Source organism: Nicotiana tabacum, chromosome 17 (genome assembly GCF_000715075.1).
Source record: "Nicotiana tabacum cultivar K326 chromosome 17, ASM71507v2, whole genome shotgun sequence".
In the NCBI taxonomy this organism is placed as follows: domain Eukaryota; kingdom Viridiplantae; phylum Streptophyta; class Magnoliopsida; order Solanales; family Solanaceae; genus Nicotiana; species Nicotiana tabacum.
The window spans coordinates 13835037-13856077 of NC_134096.1; the positions used below are offsets into that span (position 1 = coordinate 13835037).

The window sequence follows — 21041 nt, forward strand, 5'->3', positions numbered from 1 at the left end:
ACTTTTTGAAAAGTTTGGCCAAACACAAATTATTGTTCAAAAGTGTTTTTCAGATTGATTAGCCAAACACAAATTGATTCTTTCCAAAAATACTTTTTAAAAAAATACTTTTTAAAATAAACTGATTTTTATAGTTGGGCCAAAGAAGCCATAACACTTCTATACAAAATTTTGATGTTCAGACGTAGTATTAGTAAAACATATTTACAAATTCAAATCAGTGATAAGGAAATTACAAAACAAATCTTTAATCGCATAAAAATAAAAACTGACTTGTTATAGTAGATTAATTTATACCAATGGTGTAAAGATATTTATACGATTGATCTATACAAGATAAATCCGTATAAATAACATCTAAATAGACACTTAAAAAAGAATGTTAAATGGAAATGTCATTAGCGCCAAGTTCGAAGAGGACTTACACCAGTACACAGCACCAAAACAATAAAAATAGGCACTTTCTTGTTGGCAAAATGGATAAGAAATAAGTAATTTTGGGATTAAATTTAAAATAAATTTATTATACATTTAGTTAACATAAAATTGCGATATAACTAATTTTGAAATTAATTATCTCAGAATTGTAATATTATTTTTATTTCAAAGAGAGCGTGGAATAACAATCCCGAAATAACTAATACCGGGATAGCTCCAACCAACCCCCTAATAATTTAGTTAATGGAATCTTGACTTTAAAAGAAAATAAATTAAAAGACTTTCTTTTTCCTGTTCATCACAAATAAGTAAAGTTGAGTCACTGCGTTTACTCACATTCTTCACTCCTCAGTCCAGAAAACCATCGTTTTGCTCTCAAATTCTCTTATTCTCAGTTGACATGTCTACCGGACGCCATCAATCTGATGAAGATCCTCCGGTATTTTAAACAAAACTTTGTTTAATTTTTGCTCTTTAACTTGTATTCGCTTTTTCCAATTGTTAGACATTCTTTTATTATTTGTCTGTTAAAAATAAATTGATACATTTATTATTTACAAAACAGTTAATGTTAACATTCTTATTCTGTGTTAAATTGTCGAGTGTTATACAATGATTGAGGAAGTGGATATTGTTATTTTACATGATCTTGGCCAATCCTAAAATCATGAGCTAGCTTTTGAGGTGACTTAGGCTAAATGTTCATTTTCTTAACGTGGTATCAAAGGTCTGGCCTGTGCTCAAGTGTTAAATATCTCACATTGATAAATAGGCAATCTCACCTCATGAGCTAATTTTTAGGTTGATTTATGTCCGAGATCCATTTTCTTAACTTGGGATTAGAGCAAAATCCATTTTAATTCTTCGTTTACCTAATATATAACCCTTGTGTTATCTTGTTCACACTCCAAATATCTAGACTTGGGCGTCCGGGAGGTGTTAAATGTCCGACATTGGTTGAGAGAGTGGGTTGTTAATTGTTATCTTCTTTTATGATTTTGTGCGATTCTTACCTCTTGAGCTAACATCTGGAGTTGAGTTAGGAGTAAAGTCTATTTTCTTAATAGGCAAGCTGGCCTCCCAACCACTTAAAGTTGTACTGATTTGTCAAGCCGGTAAACAAACTTACTTGTTTCCTATTTTGACACTTATACTTCAAACAATAGTTACTAATAAACACCTCCGACTGAGTGTGTTCCGCAATCGCCATGACGTGGATAATATGTAATATGCTTAACCTGTTATTATTTGACACATGTAATTTGTGGGTCCCAACCTTTTTAATTTATAAAACTCTTTTTCTTTATTTTTTCTTTCTCTTTCTTCTTCATAGGTCAAGAAGACCAATTCCACCAGACTAACCACCAAAAAAAGTTTCTTTGGTGACATCTTTCTTCTCCAAAATATCAACTTTATTTTCCTTTCATTATTTTCTTTAAACCATTTCTAAGAGACTTTCAAAATCCATAACTTCATATCAAATCAAACTCAACCCATCCAACAACAGAAACCCATTTCCCATCTCCATCAACTTCACAAAGAAATCATCACTTTACCAGAGAGAAATTTTTCACTTCAAATAGTTGGAGCCTAATTGATTCGATTCGAAGAATCAGACCCAATAAATAGAAAAATCAATTTCTTTACTACCGGTTTGACTCAATTTTCAATTTCAGAAAGCCAGATTCTTTTTTCTTTGGCAACTTCTCTGGTGATTTGCTTCACATAAAGTTGTGGGTTATCTTCGGTATCTTTTTTCCTCCTCTAAATTCTTCTACTCAATAGAAGAAGAAAAAACCCTAAATTTATTTTGAATAGAGAACAATAATGAAAAGAAATAAAGAGGGGAAATGGAGAGGGAATATGGGGATTGGGACGTGAAAAATGCAGGGATGAGAAACCAAAGGTAATGGGGAGGAGAGGGGGACAGAGGGGCTGGGAAGAATTGAAGAAGTGTTTAGTTTTTTTTAAAGCCAAAATGGCCTCCGGGCCACCTAAACTTGTACCGGATTTTAAAGCCGGTATATGAACTTTTGATTTTCCCATTTTAGCACCTCAACTTAACCGATTGTTTATAAGTGAATACCTCTGACCTTTGACTATGCTTATGTGGCAGTAGCACAGCTGACGTGGTCAAAGTGCGTGCCAATCACGTAGAGAAAGTGCGTCGTTTGAATTACTCTATTTAAAAATGTTAAATGTGAATAAAGAAAAAGGAAAAGTAAATAAAAGACAACAAATAAAAAATTTAAAAAATCCTAAATCCCTACCGTATCCCATTCTGATCTTCTTCCTTACCCATCCCCTCCCTCCCCCCCCCCCGCAAAAAAAAACCCCACCTTTTCTTTCTCCCTATAGTTTCTTCCCGTTCCCCATCCCCATCTCATTTCTCTTCATTGCAGCTTTAAAGTTTAAACCATCCCTTAGCCATTCTCTATTTCTCCACAAAATAATTATTTTGGCATTGGTCTATCTCATTTTTTCAGTTGACAGCAAAGGTATGGTGGTAACAACATTTCCGGCGATCTTCTTTGGCCGATTGGAACGATGAAATTACTTGAAACTTTTAGGGGTTGGAAGTAATAGGTGCTTAAGGAGGTCTGTTAATTTTGATTTTGACGAGTGTCGTCGAGATGTTATTTTTTTCGAGGGAAACTTTATCGGAATAGTTTTGATACTTTTTTAGAAAGATCTTATGGTTTGTTTGGACTAATTTCTGGATTGAGGTTGGGTTAAAATATGTAGTAGGATATGAATGGATCAGATTTGGACTTTTACCATTGAAAATGATGGCTGGGCAATGGAAGGTTTCGGCGGAGCAATGGTGAAAAGAAAGGAAAAGGAAAAAAAAATTAAAATTTTGATAAGTTAGGTTTAAAAAAGATGGGACCCACAATTTACAAATGTCAAATAATAAATGGTCTTAGCATCTTACGTGATATTTATGTTAGGCGATTGAGATACATGCTATGAGGGAGGGGTTTATTATAAGTAACTTTATCGAGTTGAGGTGCTAAAATAAAAAAATTGGAAGTTCATGTACCGACTTTAAAATCCGGTGCAAGTTTAGGTGGCACGGAGGCCTTTTTGCCTTTTTTTAATTCTTCTATTATCTTTTTATTATTAATACAGTTTTTAATACCTTTTCTATCAAAACTAACATATTCACGCGCCTTTTATGTGTGAGTCGCACGTACTTTGGCCATGTCAGCTGCATTGTCTCCACATAGGCATAGTCAACGGTCAAAGGCGCTTATTAGTAATTGATCTGTAAAGTGTAAGTATCAAAATGAGAAACTCGTCAGTTTATTTACCTGCTTGAAAAATCAGTGTAAGTTTAGGTGGCTGGAAGGCTATTTTGTCTTCTTAATATTAACATGACTTATTGTGATACAAGGATACTTTTGATATTTTGAGTAAATTTCATGAGTGATCATTCAACTTTGTGTTCATTATGCAAAAGTCACTTTTCTTTCTTTTGTTACTCACAGATTATATTACTTTGCTCTATTTGTTACAAAAGTCACCTTGGCCAGATTTTATAATGCTTTTATTTGAAAAGTCTATTATGTCCTTGACATTAAAAATCCTCTCATTTATGTAATACCTTCTATATTATATACGTGTAATATATTTTTACCTAGGTATTTTACTTATAATTAAAATAACTTTAAATTATTTTATTTATTATTTTTATAATATATCCATACATTTAATTTTTCCACGACACTCAATTTGTTTAATCATATTCAAAAATGAACATATTTTAAATATAAAAATAATAAAAAACATTTATTTTAATATATATTTAAAATAATAAAAACAGATTTGTTTAACAAATGATAGTTTTTTATAGTCAATAAAAATTTTGAAAAAAGTTTCAAAGATATTTGTGTTTAATATTAAGTTTTTTAAAGCTTTATCTGTTAATATTATTTATTTAAAAGTATTAATATGATGTGTCATTTTGCTAAATGTGGATATTTTATCTATTAAATTAATGGGTATGGCTTGGCTGATAAATCAACGAGCTTTGCTTTTTTAATTTTCATTAAACATATTTCATTAACGATGATTAAGAACGTGGACTTGAGATTTGTTTAAGGTAATGCTACTGACAAATTTAATAATACTACTTATATATCTTGAAAATTAATATTAAGAAAAAAATTAAATATACGAATATATTATAAAAATAATAAATAAAATAATATTAATTTATTTTAATTATAAGTAAAATACTTGGGTAAAAGTATATTATATAGCATATAATATAGAAGGTATTACATAAATGGGAGGATTTATAATGTCAAGGGCATAATAGACTTTTCAGGTGAAAGGTTTGTAAAATCTGGTCAAAGTGATTATTATGATAACTAGTGCATAGTAAAATAATTTTTGTGTAACAAAAGAAATAAAAGTGACTTTTGGGTAATGAACACAAAGTTGAATGACTTTTATGTAACAAAAGAAAGAAAAAGGGATTGTTACACAAATAGCCGGCCATATTTAATTTTTACTTTTTCTAGCCGGTATACATAAATTATACATTAAATATAATAGTTATACATATATTGTACATGAATTATATCTATATTATACATCCGCCGGCTATTTTAAGTTTAAGAGATTAGGTGAGCGGCTATTTGGGTTAAATCTTCAAAGAAAAATGACTTTTGGGTAATGAACACAAAGTTGAATGACCACCCATGAAATTTACTCTGATATTTTATGTGTATTTAACTTATATGTTAAAATTATATTCCAGACTAGTCAAATAATGCCGAACAAAATGGTTGGAGAAAGTGGCAAATAGCAATTACTGTAAGCATGCTTAAAGTTATGACTATTTGGATTCTTCAATTTCAGGTTATCAAACTTAAGGTTATGATTGACAAGACTAGAAACCGAGTAATCTTTGCAGAGTCGGACCATGAGTTCATTGAAACACTATTGTCATTCTTGACAGTCCCTTTAGGCACAGTTCTAAGACTTCTTGAAAAAGATATGGTTCAACTGGGATCCATTAGCCGCATCTACGCTAGTGTTTATTCTCTTGATCCTAGGTTCTTGCGTACAAGCTATTGCAAATCTATGTTGATCACGCCCCGAAACGCATCAGAAGTTCAGTGTGAAAAGTTGAAGCTTAACGTTGATCATTCGGAGATTGCAGGGAAGTTGTTTACATGTTCTTCATACTCTTGCTATGAAACAAAAACCTTTTATAGTCTCTTTATGAATGCAAGTTGCCGTTGTGGTTCTCCAATGAGATCACCAAGAAGTGTTAATAAGAAGGAAGAGGATAGAAGTTCTGGGGGAGAAGGTGGGGATGGAGTTTTTCTGAAGGCTGGTGCAGTGAGCTTTATGATCACTGATGATTTACAGATAATGCCAGCCTCAACTGCTAGCTTAACTGCTTTGTTTGGAAAGCTTGGAGTCAGTGACAAGAACGAAATCGAGGAAAAGACCGTAGAAGTTGGCACTAAAGAGGTAATGCCTTTACCTAATATGTTGGACTATGCATGCCGTTGTTATTTTTAAAGTCCTTAACTAGTATTACAAGATAATTTCATAAGAGCAGTTCTGAAATCACTGCTTCTCCTTCCAACTATTATATGGTTTATCATCGCATTTGGTTAGAAAGGTCATGCTGTACTATTAGTCAGGCTTGAGAGAAATAAAATTTAAGTATTAGGATGGTGGCAGGTTAGACAATCAGTAAGGTCCAGCCTAGAAGAGTTACACCGACGAGAGGAGCGATAGCTAAACTCTTTTACTTTGGGTGTGTTTGGGTATGAACAAACACACGGGCACTCTGAACACAAACTCTTTTTCAATTTTTCTATGTTTAGTTGGTTTAAATATTTTGGAAAATATTTTCCTCCAAATTGATTGGCTTAAATGGCAAAACGGGCACTCTGAACTTTGTCTTATTGTTCATATAAGACATATTAAAGCTCAATTCGAGCGTGTCATTAATGCCTAGGAAGAATAAAATTGCATGGCAGAAGTGCTTAAATTGGAAGGTCAACTTAGTTTGCATTTAACTCTTTCCTTTAACACATTGTCCGTGCTTTCTTCCTATGGTTTTTATTTTAAGCAAGCACCATTTAGATCACTTTATTGAAACATTAAATTTTACCATCTGCTGCTCTAGGTTTTTCTTCAGCCCTTGTTCAGAATTAAGGTTTAGAGAGATCTAACACACAGTTCTTGAATAGTTGATGATATTGAATTTCGAACTATTGCGTTTCTTCTTGTTCACCCGACTCTTGGAGTAGGGATCTGTTGTTAGGATTTGTGATGCATGTACTCGTTGAATGCACCATTTTGCTCTATTAATACATAGACTATTGATAACTAAGAGTTTCTCATTAAAGAAAGAGGAAAGAGTCAAATTTATCCCTCTACTTTCAAATAATGTTTACATTTAACCTTTGTTATACTTTTGAGATATATATACCCCTACCGTTAGCAAAGTATTCATATCTACCCATATTTTTAATGGAGGTCCACATGGCCTGACATTTTGATGAGGTGTACATCACGTGGCATGCCATCTCAGCACCCTAACCCCATTTTACCCCCTTCTGCGATATTATTTCTTCCCCTTCCATTTCTTACGCCGCCACCACTTGTCCCCTTACTTTAAATTGCTTGGAGCTAACTTATACCTATGCTGCAGTATACCAATACCATTGACACTTCTTCGCCGTAATTGCTTGGAGCTAGCTTACATTATTGATAAGGGATTCTTTTGTCCCTAAGCCGAAAAAAAAATAAAGGAAATAAAGCTTTCTTTGGGTTATCATGGTTTTGCTTGCCCACTTGTACTAATTGGTTATAGATAATATGTGACAAAGATCAGACAATTATTTTTCTTATTTTGTTAGTGTGTATTTCTTCTGCTGGCGTGTGGGGGATCGAAATAGTAAGGAAATCACCCAAAACAAAGAAAGAATTGTGAGAAAAGAAACCCCTCTTATTTCCATTATCTTCCTTATGGTTAAAAAATGTCTGTCAAAGCAGGACTTATAAACAGAATGACAAATATCAATTTCTGCATCACCCAAGTTTTCTGTTTCAGGCAAATAAATATGATTGGACATTTCTTTTTTGTCACAAACTTCAACGATCATAGATCCATTAAAGAGGTAAGGTTATAGTGTATATTGTGTCATTGCTTATTCCAAGTAATGAAGTTGCAGTAACCTGGAAAACAAAGAGGGCCTATGTTGATTAAATTGAGTGGGACAAGTGCTGGCATCATAAGAAATGGAAGGGGAAGAGAGTATTGGGGGAGGCGGTAAAATGGGGTTAGGGTAGTGAGTTGGCATGCCACGTGGCGTCCACCTCATTGAAATGTGAGGCCATGTGGACCTCTGATAAAAATAAGGGTAGATTTGTATACTTTACTAACGGTAAGGGTATATATGTCCCGAAAGTATAATGGAGGTTAAATGCATACAATATTTGGAAGTAAAATAAATCTGACCCTTTAGAAGAACATAGGCAAGATTGAAAGGTTATAATTAAGACGCTTTCATTTGCTAATTTCTTGGTTATCTGCTCCATGATCTCTTAATCTTCTTCCACTAACTGATTCTACTTGCACCGGTATTGAAGTATCCATTTGTATCATCCATTACCACAATAAAACTCTGGCGTTTTTACTTGCTTCTACTTTTTGTTTCAATTCACGTTGCTTCTTGTTTTATTCTGGTTTAGTTAACTTCCCTACCTCATCATGTAGGTGCTTCGACTTCTGAAAGTTTCATTGCTCTCCAAGACACCTTTGACAAATATGGTATTGACTAGCCAGGGGAATTGGGTGAAAGATACATCAAAGTTTGAAGATACCCTAACTGCCAAGTTAGACAAGAAGGCCGTTTCTCAAAACTCAAATAGTATGAGCCTGAAGCTTATAGTTAGCAAAAGTAAGCAAAAAGTTCTGTATGCGGAAGCTGGGGTCAAGCTTGTAGACTTCCTTTTCAGTTTCCTTGCATTCCCTTTAGGGGCTGTGGTAAAGCTTCTAGGTGGCAACTCAAGACTTGGGTGCATCGATAATTTGTACAAGGGCGCTGCGAATTTGAGTTCAGAAAACTATATTAAATCAGAAGAGTTCAAAAATAGGCTACTCTCTCCGAAATTGTTCCCATACTCTGGTTTTGACAGTCATATTCTTCGGGTGGAAGAGGAATGCCGAAAATACAGATATGATGGATTTGGAGGTTTAGAATTAGTAAGGAACACTAATAAAATCGAGGGATCATCAATAGAATATGAGGAAGAAACTAGGAATTTACCCATTATTTTGGATCCAAAATCTCCATCAGGAGAAACTATAAAGGGTGAAGGATACTTGAAAGGACCTGCAACATTTATGATATTGGATAATCTTCTAGTGACTCAGTTTTCCCCTACCTCGATCATAACTCTTCTGAATCAAATGAAGGTGTCAACCGGTGACTTGGAGGAGCGCACTGTATTCATTGGAGAGTATGAGGTATGCCTTCTACTTGATCCCTTTCATTATCTGTTGCTAGATATTTGGAATTCTTTTTGGGGTTTGCTCGTATTATGGTGGGTGAACAGAATACATTTTGAGATTAACGATGATTTCATGCTTAAATTCTAAAAATTTATTTCTGACCTTAGAAATGACGCAAGTGATAAATGGAACCACTCAGTAGTCTTGTTTCCATTTTCGGTTGAGAAAGTAGTTGGCTGGGGGTCCTCTCTGGTAGTGCAACAAAATGGGGTCGGAGACTCCACCATAACGAAAGAAAGACAATAGGAGTCCTCTCAATAGCCAAGTGCCCACTCCCCTCTATGCGCTTACAGGAGGGGAAAATCTTGATTCTCATAATATGCTAGGTAATCTGAAGCGGGGTACCGATGGAAGCCACCCTTCATCCACCAACGCAACCCCCAAATTGGAAAACAGAAGAAAGAAAGAGAAGGTAGAAAAGAAGGGCCTCTATAGAAAATTGGCATCTTCTAAACTTGTTAAATAAGTCAGCACAGAGTTAAGAGGCTTTTGTACATCAGAAAAGTTGCAATTAAAACTGACTATATCATAGAAAGTAATGATAACTTGCGCAGAAGCAGAAGAACACAAGTTGAAAACCATAAATTCATTTATACATTATGGAGACTGCCAAAAGATTCAAATGTACAATGGTCCTAACATGCGTGATTTATTTAATAATTATATCAAATCGTCGTTGATGGTATTAACTTTTGCAGGCCCTGAATTTGCTGAAAGCTTCTTTAATCTCAAAAACAGTTCTAAATGATGTTTTCAACAGAAGGGAACCCTATCCCGAGATTATGCTTAAAGTGTGAACTTACAAACACGAAGGAGACGCGGGCATCATGGTGTGTGTATTTGCTTATATTGAGATTTGGTCTAAGAGATGTTATTGCCATAATTGTGTGATTATATCACATCTACTGTTGATTGTATATGTATAATATGTACATACTAGCCACCACATTGCCTGAACCCGAGTAGGCTGTGGATGAAATTGGCTATACCAACAAATCTTGTCTCTTTATCTACTGGCAATGTCAACTAATTATGGTGGCTGTTACAACGTTGCATCTTATTTACTATACCTTTTTGGTTCCAATAGAGATACATATTATTAGCTAGCATCAATACATAAGGTTGGGCTATTACATTCTGGTGGTGGCATTGCGCCGTTACATAAAGTGGTGTCTTTAAAAGACTACATGTTTCTATATGTTAAGTGTTGGGTTTAAGCTTGTTATTGCTTAAAACGAAGTGAAGGGAAAATGGAAGAAAAAATGAAATATTTGAATTTTCCTCTTTGACAAAGAGACATTGTCCCATATTGGAGGAGTAAAAGAGTTTTGATGGGTATATTTATATATACAATTGCTTTTCTTCTAGCTCCTAATGAGTTGAGAAATGGCAAGCCTCACGCCGTCGTCGCTCGACTTCGGATTTGATTGATTAATATTTTGGACCAAATTTATTTGTTAAATATTTATTTAATCCAAATTGGCCTTTTGTGCAACGGTAATTTAAAGTTTCCCTTCGATTTTATTTTCTCGTTTTATTTTGCATAAATAACCATTTACGTAATAGCCGTTTTAAGTGAACGGTCATTTTGAAGAGTTGCACCTCTTCGTTTAAACCCAATCTGTTGGCTATAAATAGCAGGCCATTTCCTCAGATTTTCTTTGCGAAAATTCTGAATTCTCCTTCTTTCTTCTGCATCGTTTTAACTGAAAGAAAGCAACAGTAAGTGTGATTTGCTACCGATCATTTGTGTTCGCTGAAACAATGAGGTTTAAAGTACTGCTACACCAATGTATAATCCGTTCTATCCTGGGAGAAAATAATCCATAACCTCAGGTATTAGGAGGGGATTAAGTTCCTTAAGAAAACACTGTGAATTCAGTAGGCTCGGATTAATTTATACTTCTACATTTCTGTTTTTACGTTGTTTTTATTCTCCAGAATTATTTTACGAATACAGGTTACAAAACAGTAAGTAGTTCTTAATTGTCTGCCTCCTAAGTTTGTTTCAAAAAGACAGAAACATTAAGTTGCCAACAAAGTATAGTCATTTGCAAAGCTTTCATTTTTCCAATTTATGTCCTAATATAAAATCTTAGATCGTCTTTGAGTGGATGATATATGATGTGCGATGCACACATGTAATATTCAATGGGAATATTACGAAAGGAAATTCATAATTATTACTTGCTCATGAAAATTATGGCCATTGTTGAGGAGATGCAAGTGTGAAAGGAGCAAGCAAATAGGAGATTTCGGTTGAAATTGGGGAAATGACAAATATGTCTGCAATATTAATTTATTTAATTGACCATCTGTCACTTGTTTTTTCTTATATTTATTTCTAATAGTGTTTCTAGCAATATTTTAGAGTTATGAGAAAGTATTTAAAATAAGCTCATTTTTAGAAGATAAACATGTTACAGTCCGTGCAACTTAAAGTTTGGATGAGTTAAGTGATCAAAATGAATTATATCATAACTCATTCAAGTTTGGACTTTAAATTAAGATAGTTGAGTCAAGATGAATTGATCAATCAGTCTCTCCATTTTTAATTTGGATGAATCATACAAACTAATTAAACTATAAAGGATTAATTTGACACCCCTTTAGCTCTATTTCTATTATCATGAAAATCAGGGCCAGGCTTCTACTCGTCCATCATAATATAGGAGGTGGATTATTAAGTATTTGCGAAATTATTGTTAGTGAGTTTCTACTCTAAATATAATGAACAACATACTTAAGTGACATCTAACTAGAAAAATAGAAAAGAATAGAGGACTGTTTTTTCCTTTTCTAATTTTATAATTTGGTATTTGAAACTTACTAATCCAGATACACGCCGGGTAGGCCACCAAGGGCGTAAAGCACTCCTTCAAAGAAGTTTTTCATTTTAGGGATTCAAATTCGAGATATCTGGTCAAAGGTGGTGAATCTAACCATCATACTTAGAGACAAATCTAGGATTCAAAATTGATAGGTTTGACTTTAAAGATTGAACTCATTGTAGTTTAAAATTATGCATTCAAATTTAATAGTAAGTTCGATTGAACCTGCAGTAGAAAGGCAGCTCCGCGAGGAGTTTAAATAAGAGGATGTTCAATGGAAAAAATATATGGTGCGTCGTTTTCCGAAGAGATCCCAAACAACAACAAAACTATGTAATTTATAAAACTAGTACGTAGACTTGCCTTTTCTCTGCTCGTCACAAATGATCAGTAAAGTTGCTCCCAATTTCTCTTATAATCACTTAACATATATGTCTACCGGACGCCATGAATCTGATAAAGACCCTCCGCTCTTCTAGCAAAACTCTCTTTAGTAGTTTTATATGTTAGTAGAAAATGTCGAGAATTTTCAGGGTCAAGTATTATATAACGTTGAACTGACATGAGCTTGAATAAAATGACATGGACAGTGAAGATTCATATACCTGACTCCAACTTACTTGAGATTGAGGTGCAATAGTAATTGCTGTTGCATTCTTCGCCAACATGACTCATAGTGGTACACTATGAGTCATAATTGTTCAGTGTGAAAAGTTGAAGCTCAATGTTGATCATTCGGAGAACGCAAGGAAGTTGTTTTGCTGTTCTAACTATAAGTGTAGATCAGTATCTATAGGAGAATGCCACAAGATTCACATCATTGATTAGATATGCATGATAAATAAATTGATCCTCATTGATTATTTGATTTTATTAATTTTTTGCAAGAATCCTGAATTTGCTGAAAGCTTCTTAATCTCAAAAACAGTTCCAAGGTTATGCTAAAAGTGTGACTTTCAACACTATGGATTCTAGATCATCATGGTATGCAGTGTTACATCCTAGCCTGCACCCCCTAAGTTTTGATATACAAACTTGCTTGGTTCGTAAGACGTTATTGGACTGAGATAGGCTTAAATGGAACGATGTGGGCAACGAGGATTCATACAGACCAGTGGAGAAGTCAGGAATTTCGCGAATGGGTGTTCAAAATTTAATATACAAACAAAAAAATTATTTTTGACCTATATATACTATAATTTTTCGATGAAGGGTGTTCGATTGACCATCCATCAATGTATGTGGCTACGCCAGCCAACCCTAATATGCTTAGATTGAGAATAATTATTATTGTTGCGCTACATCATATCGCGCCGTATCATTGGTGTACTTATTTATACATGCTAGTGACCATATTACTTGACTAATGGCGGCCAAAAAAATTGACAACGCACTGTTAAAAAAAAAAGAGTTCTTTTCTGCCTTAGTTGAAGATAAAGGTAAAACAGCAATCTGTAACTGAGAATGTGGCTTTAGAAGCCAGCAAAATCCAATTTTCTTAGTATAGACTCATTTGTAAGGCTTTCATTATTCCTACTTGACCTATATCTTTGTAACTTAAGTCAAATTTTATTTGTTATTATGCATCAGGGAGAAATTTCTGTTACCCTTATCCTTGAATCCATGTTTTAATTCGAATAGATTAATACGGCTGGGTTCTAAACCAAAAAAGGCGCATTTGAAAGCAGAGCAAGTATTAGTAGCATAACAGAAAAGTCTTCCTCGTCATTAATATCTTTGCTCACGGCAATTGTGACCTCTCGGGAGAATCGATGACTGCATCAAAGATGCAGTGCTAGTACATCTGAGACTTCTTAATTGGCTAGCTGTAAATAGCCAAAAGGATTATATCGGACCTAGACCAAGGTGTTGATGGTGATTTTCTAATCTCACATAACAGAATGTGAATAAGTCAATTTGTACTCTTTAACACCAGCTTTGAATACAACACTTGCTTTAGTCTCTGTTTGTAGTGACATAAATACCTCCCTACAGCTCATGAATTAAGAATTTTCACAACAACAAGGTCTACGCGACACGAATTCCGCGTTAATGAAACTTTTCACAGGAATCTTTCACAAAATTTCCAACTAATACTAATATTATCAACTAATAAGAATATTTGATTATTAGACCATTGGGACAGTATGGTATCCAGCCAGCCAAATTGACAATCTTAGCTAAAAGACACTCCGGAGACTAGACTTGTAGACTGACTTCCAGTTGTAGTACACAACTCTTAACCAAAAAACACTCCAAAAACTGATTGGTGTACAATGAATTTGATATCATTAAGTAGATCCTCTGAGATCATTGCTTTGCACTAACAATTCTTGTTTTAGCTCAACAAGGAAAAAGTAAAAAACCAGCCTGTTATAGTTATGGGCAATCTTCTCTTTGCTCTTGCAGTTTTCATTCTGCTACATGACCATACTTCCCTTGCTTCTGTTGCTAATATTAGCACCGATGAAGCTGCTCTTCTTGCCTTGAAATCTCACATTTCTTCTGGCCCTAATAACATCTTAGCAAGAAACTGGTCTTCTTCAGGCCTAGTTTGTAGCTGGATTGGAATCACTTGCAGCTCCCGCCACCATCGAGTTACTGCTTTAAACATTTCTAGCATGCAACTTCATGGTACCATTCCTCCACACCTCGGAAACCTCTCATTTCTCACTTTCCCTCGACATCAGTAACAACACTTTTTATGGAGAATTGCCACAAGAATTGGCTCATTTGCAGAGGTTGAAATTGATTGATGTCACAAGCAATAACTTCACTGGAGCCATTCCATCGTTTTTACGTTTGTTACCAAACCTGCGGTTTCTGGACCTTTCGACAAACCAATTTTCAGGGGAAATTCCATCATTCCTTTCCAATCTAACAAAGCTAGAAGAGTTGAGAATAAAGGAAAATTTTCTCCAAGGAGAGATCCCTAGAGAACTCGGTGATCTTCGTTATATGGTTTTCTTAGACCTGCAGTCTAATCAGCTTAGTGGCTTTATACCACCATCAATCTTCAACATTAGAACGATGCAAAAAATTGGTCTTACAGACAATAAACTTACTGGTAAGCTTCCAACAACTATATGTGATCATCTTCCAAACTTGGAAGGGCTTCACCTCTCAAAAAACCACATAGGTGGAGTCATTCCACCAAACTTAGGAAAATGCAGAAAGCTTCAAGTCTTGTCATTGTCCGACAATAAGTTCATTGGAGTTGTACCAAGAGAGCTAGCCAACTTAACAGAACTAAGAATATTATATCTTGGAAATATGCTTTTGGAAGGTAGTATGATATTTCTTTATGAAATTTTCTTCCTTTTCTGTCTTCCACCATAACATAATAGTACTCAAATATTTTGACAGGAGAGATACCAGCGGAGCTAGGTAATCTTAAGAAACTACAGGCGCTGGGATTATCCCAGAATGAGCTTACTGGTTCTGTCCCCGCAAGCATTTTCAACATGTCAGCACTACAGGCCCTACAACTTTCACAAAACAAGCTTTCAGGTACTCTGCCTTCCGATTTAGGTCGTGGAATCCCCAACATAGAAGAATTTGTTTGTGGAAGTAATAATCTGAGTGGTTTTATCTCTGCTTCAATCTCAAATTCTTCAAGACTCAGAGGCCTTGATCTCGCAGATAACAGTTTCACAGGTCCAATTCCTGAATCACTTGGTAACTTAGAGTACCTTGAGATGCTTACCTTTGAGAAGAATAATTTTTTTGCTGATTCAGCATTGAGCTTCCTTACATCTTTAACAAACTGTAGGAAACTAAAATCTCTCTGGTTTGCTGACAATCCGTTGGATGGTGTTTTTCCATCATCTGTTGGAAATTTCTCCAATTCTCTACAAATTTTTGTAGGACGGGGTTGTAAACTGAAGGGTGTCATTCCTGAAGAAATTGGTAATCTTACAAGAGTTATAAAGATGAGTCTGTCTAACAATGAGTTAACTGGACATATCCCGAATACGATCCAAGGCATGCTGAATCTTCAAGAACTTTACCTACGAAATAACAAGTTAGAAGGAACCATACCAGATGTTATATGCAATTTAAAGAATCTTGGTGCATTACACTTGTCAAGAAATGTATTTTCTGGTTCCGTGCCACCATGCTTAGGAAAAGTCACCAGTTTGAGGTATCTTTATCTAGCTTACAACAGCTTGAATTCAAGTTTACCTGAAAACTTGGGGGGGCTTCATGATCTCATCGAATTCGATATCTCATCCAATCTATTGAGTGGGAAAATTCCCGTGGAGATTGGAAATATAAAGGCTCTAACACTCATTGATCTGTCAAACAATAAATTTTCTGGTAAGATTCCTAGCACTCTAGGGGGTCTCGATAAATTGATTAAACTTTCTCTTGCACATAACAGATTAGATGGGCCTATTCCAAAATCATTTGGTAAAATGCTGGCCTTAAATTTCTTGGATTTGTGTTATAATAATCTTAATGGTGAAATTCCAAAGTCATTAGAAGCTCTTGTGTATCTCAAATATCTGAACATCTCATTCAATAAACTCAGTGGAGAGATTCCCACGGGTGGTCCTTTCGCAGATGCCACATATCAATCTTTCTTGTTCAATGATGCACTCTGTGGTGATTCTAAATTTCATGTGCCACCATGCATCATCAAATCTCACAAGAGGAAAAAGGCAATCTTCGTTTGTTACGTCCTTTTTGGGGTGGGTCTGCTATTTCTTGCATTAGCCCTCAGATATGTATTTTTAAGATTGAGAAAACCAAATAAGAATGCAGCTCAAGCAGATGTGTCTTTGGTAAAAGGGCATGAAAGAATTTCCTATTATGAACTTGAACAAGCAACAGAAGGATTCAATGAAAGCAGCTTGCTTGGTAATGGGAGTTTCAGCACGGTCTACAAAGGGATACTTAAAGATGGTAACCTTTTCGCAGCAAAGGTTTTCAATGTGCAATTGGAGGGTGCATTCAAAAGTTTTGACACAGAATGTGAGATACTTCGAAACCTTCGCCACAGAAATCTGACCAAAGTCATCACCAGCTGCTCCAACCTTGATTTCAAGGCCCTAGTATTGGAGTACATGCCCAATGGGACACTTGATCAATGGTTATACTCTCACAACTTGTTCTTGAACTTATTGGATAGATTAGATATAATGATAGATGTTGCATCTGCAATGGACTATCTCCACAATGGCTATTCAACACGTGTGGTGCATTGTGACTTGAAGCCAAGCAATGTCTTGCTAGATCAAGAAATGGTTGGCCATGTCACTGATTTTGGCATTGCTAAATTGTTAGGTGATGGGGAGACTTTTGTTCAAACAAGGACAATTGCAACCATTGGATATATTGCTCCAGGTATTACAACTTTCTAAAGCTTTCTCATATCCTTAGAATACCCAAAACAATTCTTTTCCTTAGATATAAATTGGTACTCTCAGTTTTAGCCTATGACATGATAACTAGGAAGTTTTTCTGACAGATTTTTACCATGATTGCAGAGTATGGACAAGATGGAATAGTATCCACGGGCTGTGATGTTTATAGTTTTGGCATCCTGATGATGGAGACATTTACAAGAATGAGACCAAGTGATGAAATATTCAATGGAGACTTGAGCTTACGACGTTGGGTTAGTGATTCTTTTCCAAGTGGAATTCATAAGGTGGTGGATTCTAATTTGGTACAGTCACGAGATGAACAAACCAACTCAAAGATGCAATGTTTGTTATCTATCATGGAATTAGCTTTGAGCTGTACTTTAGTGACACCAGATGCAAGAATTAGCATGGAAGATGCTCTTTCAACACTTAAAAGGATTAAGCTCCAACTTCTCCACTAGTTGGAATTGAACCATTGGCTCTCGGATGCTGCTTGATTCCCTATGCTGGTTTGGTTAAGATTTCAATTCTGCTCGACTACTTTAATTCTTGAGGGCCACTTCAGAACAAAGGACTTTTTTTGTAATCAGTTCAAACTACTTTTTGCGCCAAAAAGCATATTGTAATGTAATTGAATATTGAAATGAAAAAAATAAGAAGAATTAGGGATTTTATTAGTTCAATCAACAGTGCTACGATATGAGTCAACAATTACAACTGATGTGGCGAAGAGTGTGGGTGCACTCTCTTTTAAACGCATGGGAGTGAATAAAAATTGAAAAATCAGTTTCCAGATAGGTTATTTTTTTAACTTTAAATTGTCATATAGTCACATAATGATTTATTTGTTACAACTAGGGCTGACAAGTGGGCCGGTCCCGGGCCTAAACGGGCCAAGTGGGCCGGTGGATAAGTGGGCCCAATATTTTTTAAAAAAAATATATAAAAATAAATAGATATTAGAGACAAAAGGATGTTAAAATAAATATCTAAGATGTATAGATATTCGAATATATATAGTATATAAGATGTATATATAGTATAGTATATATATTAAATGTATATATAGTATATATATAAGCTATATTCGATAAGCTATATATACATCTTATATACTATATATAAGATGTATATATAGTATAGTATATATATTAAATATATATATAGTATATATATAAGATGTGTATATATATATATATATATATATATCGATATAAGATGTATATATAGTATAGTATAGTATATATACTATATATATTATACATTTAATATATATACTATAGTATATATATATATATATATATATATATATATATATATATCGATATAAGATGTATATATAGTATATTTATATATAAGCTATATTCGATATGCTATATATACATCTTATATACTATATATAAGATGTATATATAGTATAGTATATATATTAAATGTATATATAGTATATATATATAAGCTATATTCGATAAGCTATATATACATCTTATATACTATATATAAGATGTATATATAGTATAGTATATATATTAAATATATATATAGTATATATATAAGATGTGTATATATATATATATATCGATATAAGATGTATATATAGTATATATATATATAAGTAATAAGCTATATTCGATATATACATCTTACATACTATATATATAAGATGTATATATAGTATAGTATAATATATATATTAGTCTAAAGACAAAAGGATGTTAAAAATAATATCTAAGTCTAAAGACAAAAAATATTGTAAAGAGATATGCCTTGTAATTTTATTATAGCATTAAAAAATATGGCAATATCTTTCTTAGTTTTCATCCCCCTATGGAATGAGCACAACAAGGTGCTAATACCACCATTGAGAAGAAAAAGAAACTAATCAAGATGTGCCAAAATATAAGTGACATAATACATACTAATTTTTGTTCATACAAGTTACATGGTATCTCTTACAAACTTCATAAATCTATCAAGGTCCGAAGGAATTTCCGTTGGTGGTGGCGTTGCTTGGTCATCACCACTTCCGGGCGAAGCAACATCCTCCGCAAGTTAAGCTAGCATTTCTTCATAAGCTTTAATATCGAATATATATATATATATATAAAAGCTATATTCGATAAGCTATATATACATCTTATATACTACATATAAGATGTATATATAGTATAGTATAGTATAGTATAGTATAGAATATATATTAAATGTATAATATATATATATATATATATATAAAAGTTATATTCGATAAGCTATATATACATCTTATATACTATATATACTATATATATATATATATATATATATATATATATTATATAGTATAGGGTATTTATAGTTGAAAATAGGGAAAAAGTGTAATTATAAAAAGTTTGGGATTAAGACAAAGTTGGGGGGTTAAATGGCTATTTTATAAATAGCCAACGGCTATTTTTGACAGCCCAACGGCTATATTTTATTTTTTTTTAAAAAAAAAAAATAGTCGTTGGGACCGTTTGGCCCGCTAAGGGACCGGGCCAGTCTCGGGCCCTGGCGGGCTAAAAGGTCACGGGCCTGACGAGACCAAATCATAGGACCGACCCACGAGACCGGCCTAGGCCCGCTAAAATTGGGCCAAACGGTCCTGGCCCGTTTAGCCCGTTTGGCCCACGGTCCCGGGCCTGGACCGGCCCACTTGCCACCCTTAGTTACAACTATGTATTTCTTCTTGATTCATCTTAACATATAATGTGGACTTTACTTTTTAAATTTCTTCTATAGGTATAATGTTAATTTGTTCCAACAACATATTTCTTCTTTTTCTTTGGACCAAATGTATAAAAGTTTGGTTGGAACTCCATCATTTTAGCCAAATAGAAAATTTTTAGCAAGAATAATGGAGTACTAGTTGTGTATTTTTTGTTATTTGTTTCTTTAGATATAATGTCTATTTATTTTAATTGTGTGTTTTTATTTTCGAGTCAAATCAATAAAAAACAAAAAACTCCATTATTTTTAACCAAATAAAAATGCATAGCCAAAATAATTAACTTGCAATTGTACACTCTTTTTATTTCTTCTTTTGAATCAATGACTATTTATTTCAATTGCGTATTGTTTTCTTTTTTCAATAATATCTGTAAAAAAAAAATATTTTAGAGCTCCATAATTTAGAGCTATATAAATAATTATAGCCAAAATAATAAAAATCAAACTATGGAGTATTTTTTATATCTTTTTAGATGCCTTGACTATTTATTTTAACTGTATAAATCTTTATTTTCAGGTCAAATTCAAGAAACAATAACTAAAATTTTATTATTTTTAGCCAAATAAAAAAAACTAGCCTAAATAATGTAGTTCTAGCCAAGTTTAATTATAAATATTATTCGAAAAAGATTATCTAAAAAAGTAACACGCTTAAAAAGGTATAAAATTTATTTTATTTTTCAAAGAATGCCACATGGACAAGAAAATCTACGTGGCAAGCGAGTGCATGCCACTTTCCTAGGATGAGATCGTCCAAGGGGGTAACAACTATCGAATAACCAAGTATAGGGGAGTAATTAAGACCACATATATTTCAAAGATATAACCAATAATACGTGTCAAGTTTAGGGGGATGGGGGGTTAAGGTATTTTGCCTATTCTTAACCTATTATTGTTTGACAAGTCTAATATATAGGTCCTAGTCTTTTTTCACCAATTTATTAAAATTTTTAAAAAACTTTCTCCACTTTAAAACTCCCAAATCAATAAAAAAATACCAATTTCTGTCACGACCCAAAATCCACATGTCGTGATGGCGCCTATCTCAATATAAGGCAAGTCGACAACCGCAATAAACTATAATTGATTTTAAGTTTGAAA

General features: G+C 33.8%; 1 protein-coding gene and 1 pseudogene across 1 annotated transcript; both read left to right on the forward strand.

Moving 5' to 3' along the window:
- Positions 1–741: 741 nt before the first annotated feature.
- On the forward strand, positions 742–10091 carry LOC107781182 (uncharacterized). The gene is made up of 4 exons (XM_016601849.2): positions 742–877; positions 5308–5928; positions 8192–8944; positions 9688–10091. The coding sequence occupies exons 1-4, from the start codon at positions 839–841 to the stop codon at positions 9784–9786; spliced, it is 1512 nt and encodes a 503-aa protein (XP_016457335.2). The 5' UTR covers positions 742–838; the 3' UTR covers positions 9787–10091.
- A 4039-nt stretch (positions 10092–14130) lies between these two features.
- On the forward strand, positions 14131–17985 carry LOC107781183 (uncharacterized; annotated as a pseudogene).
- The last annotated feature ends 3056 nt before the right edge of the window (positions 17986–21041 follow it).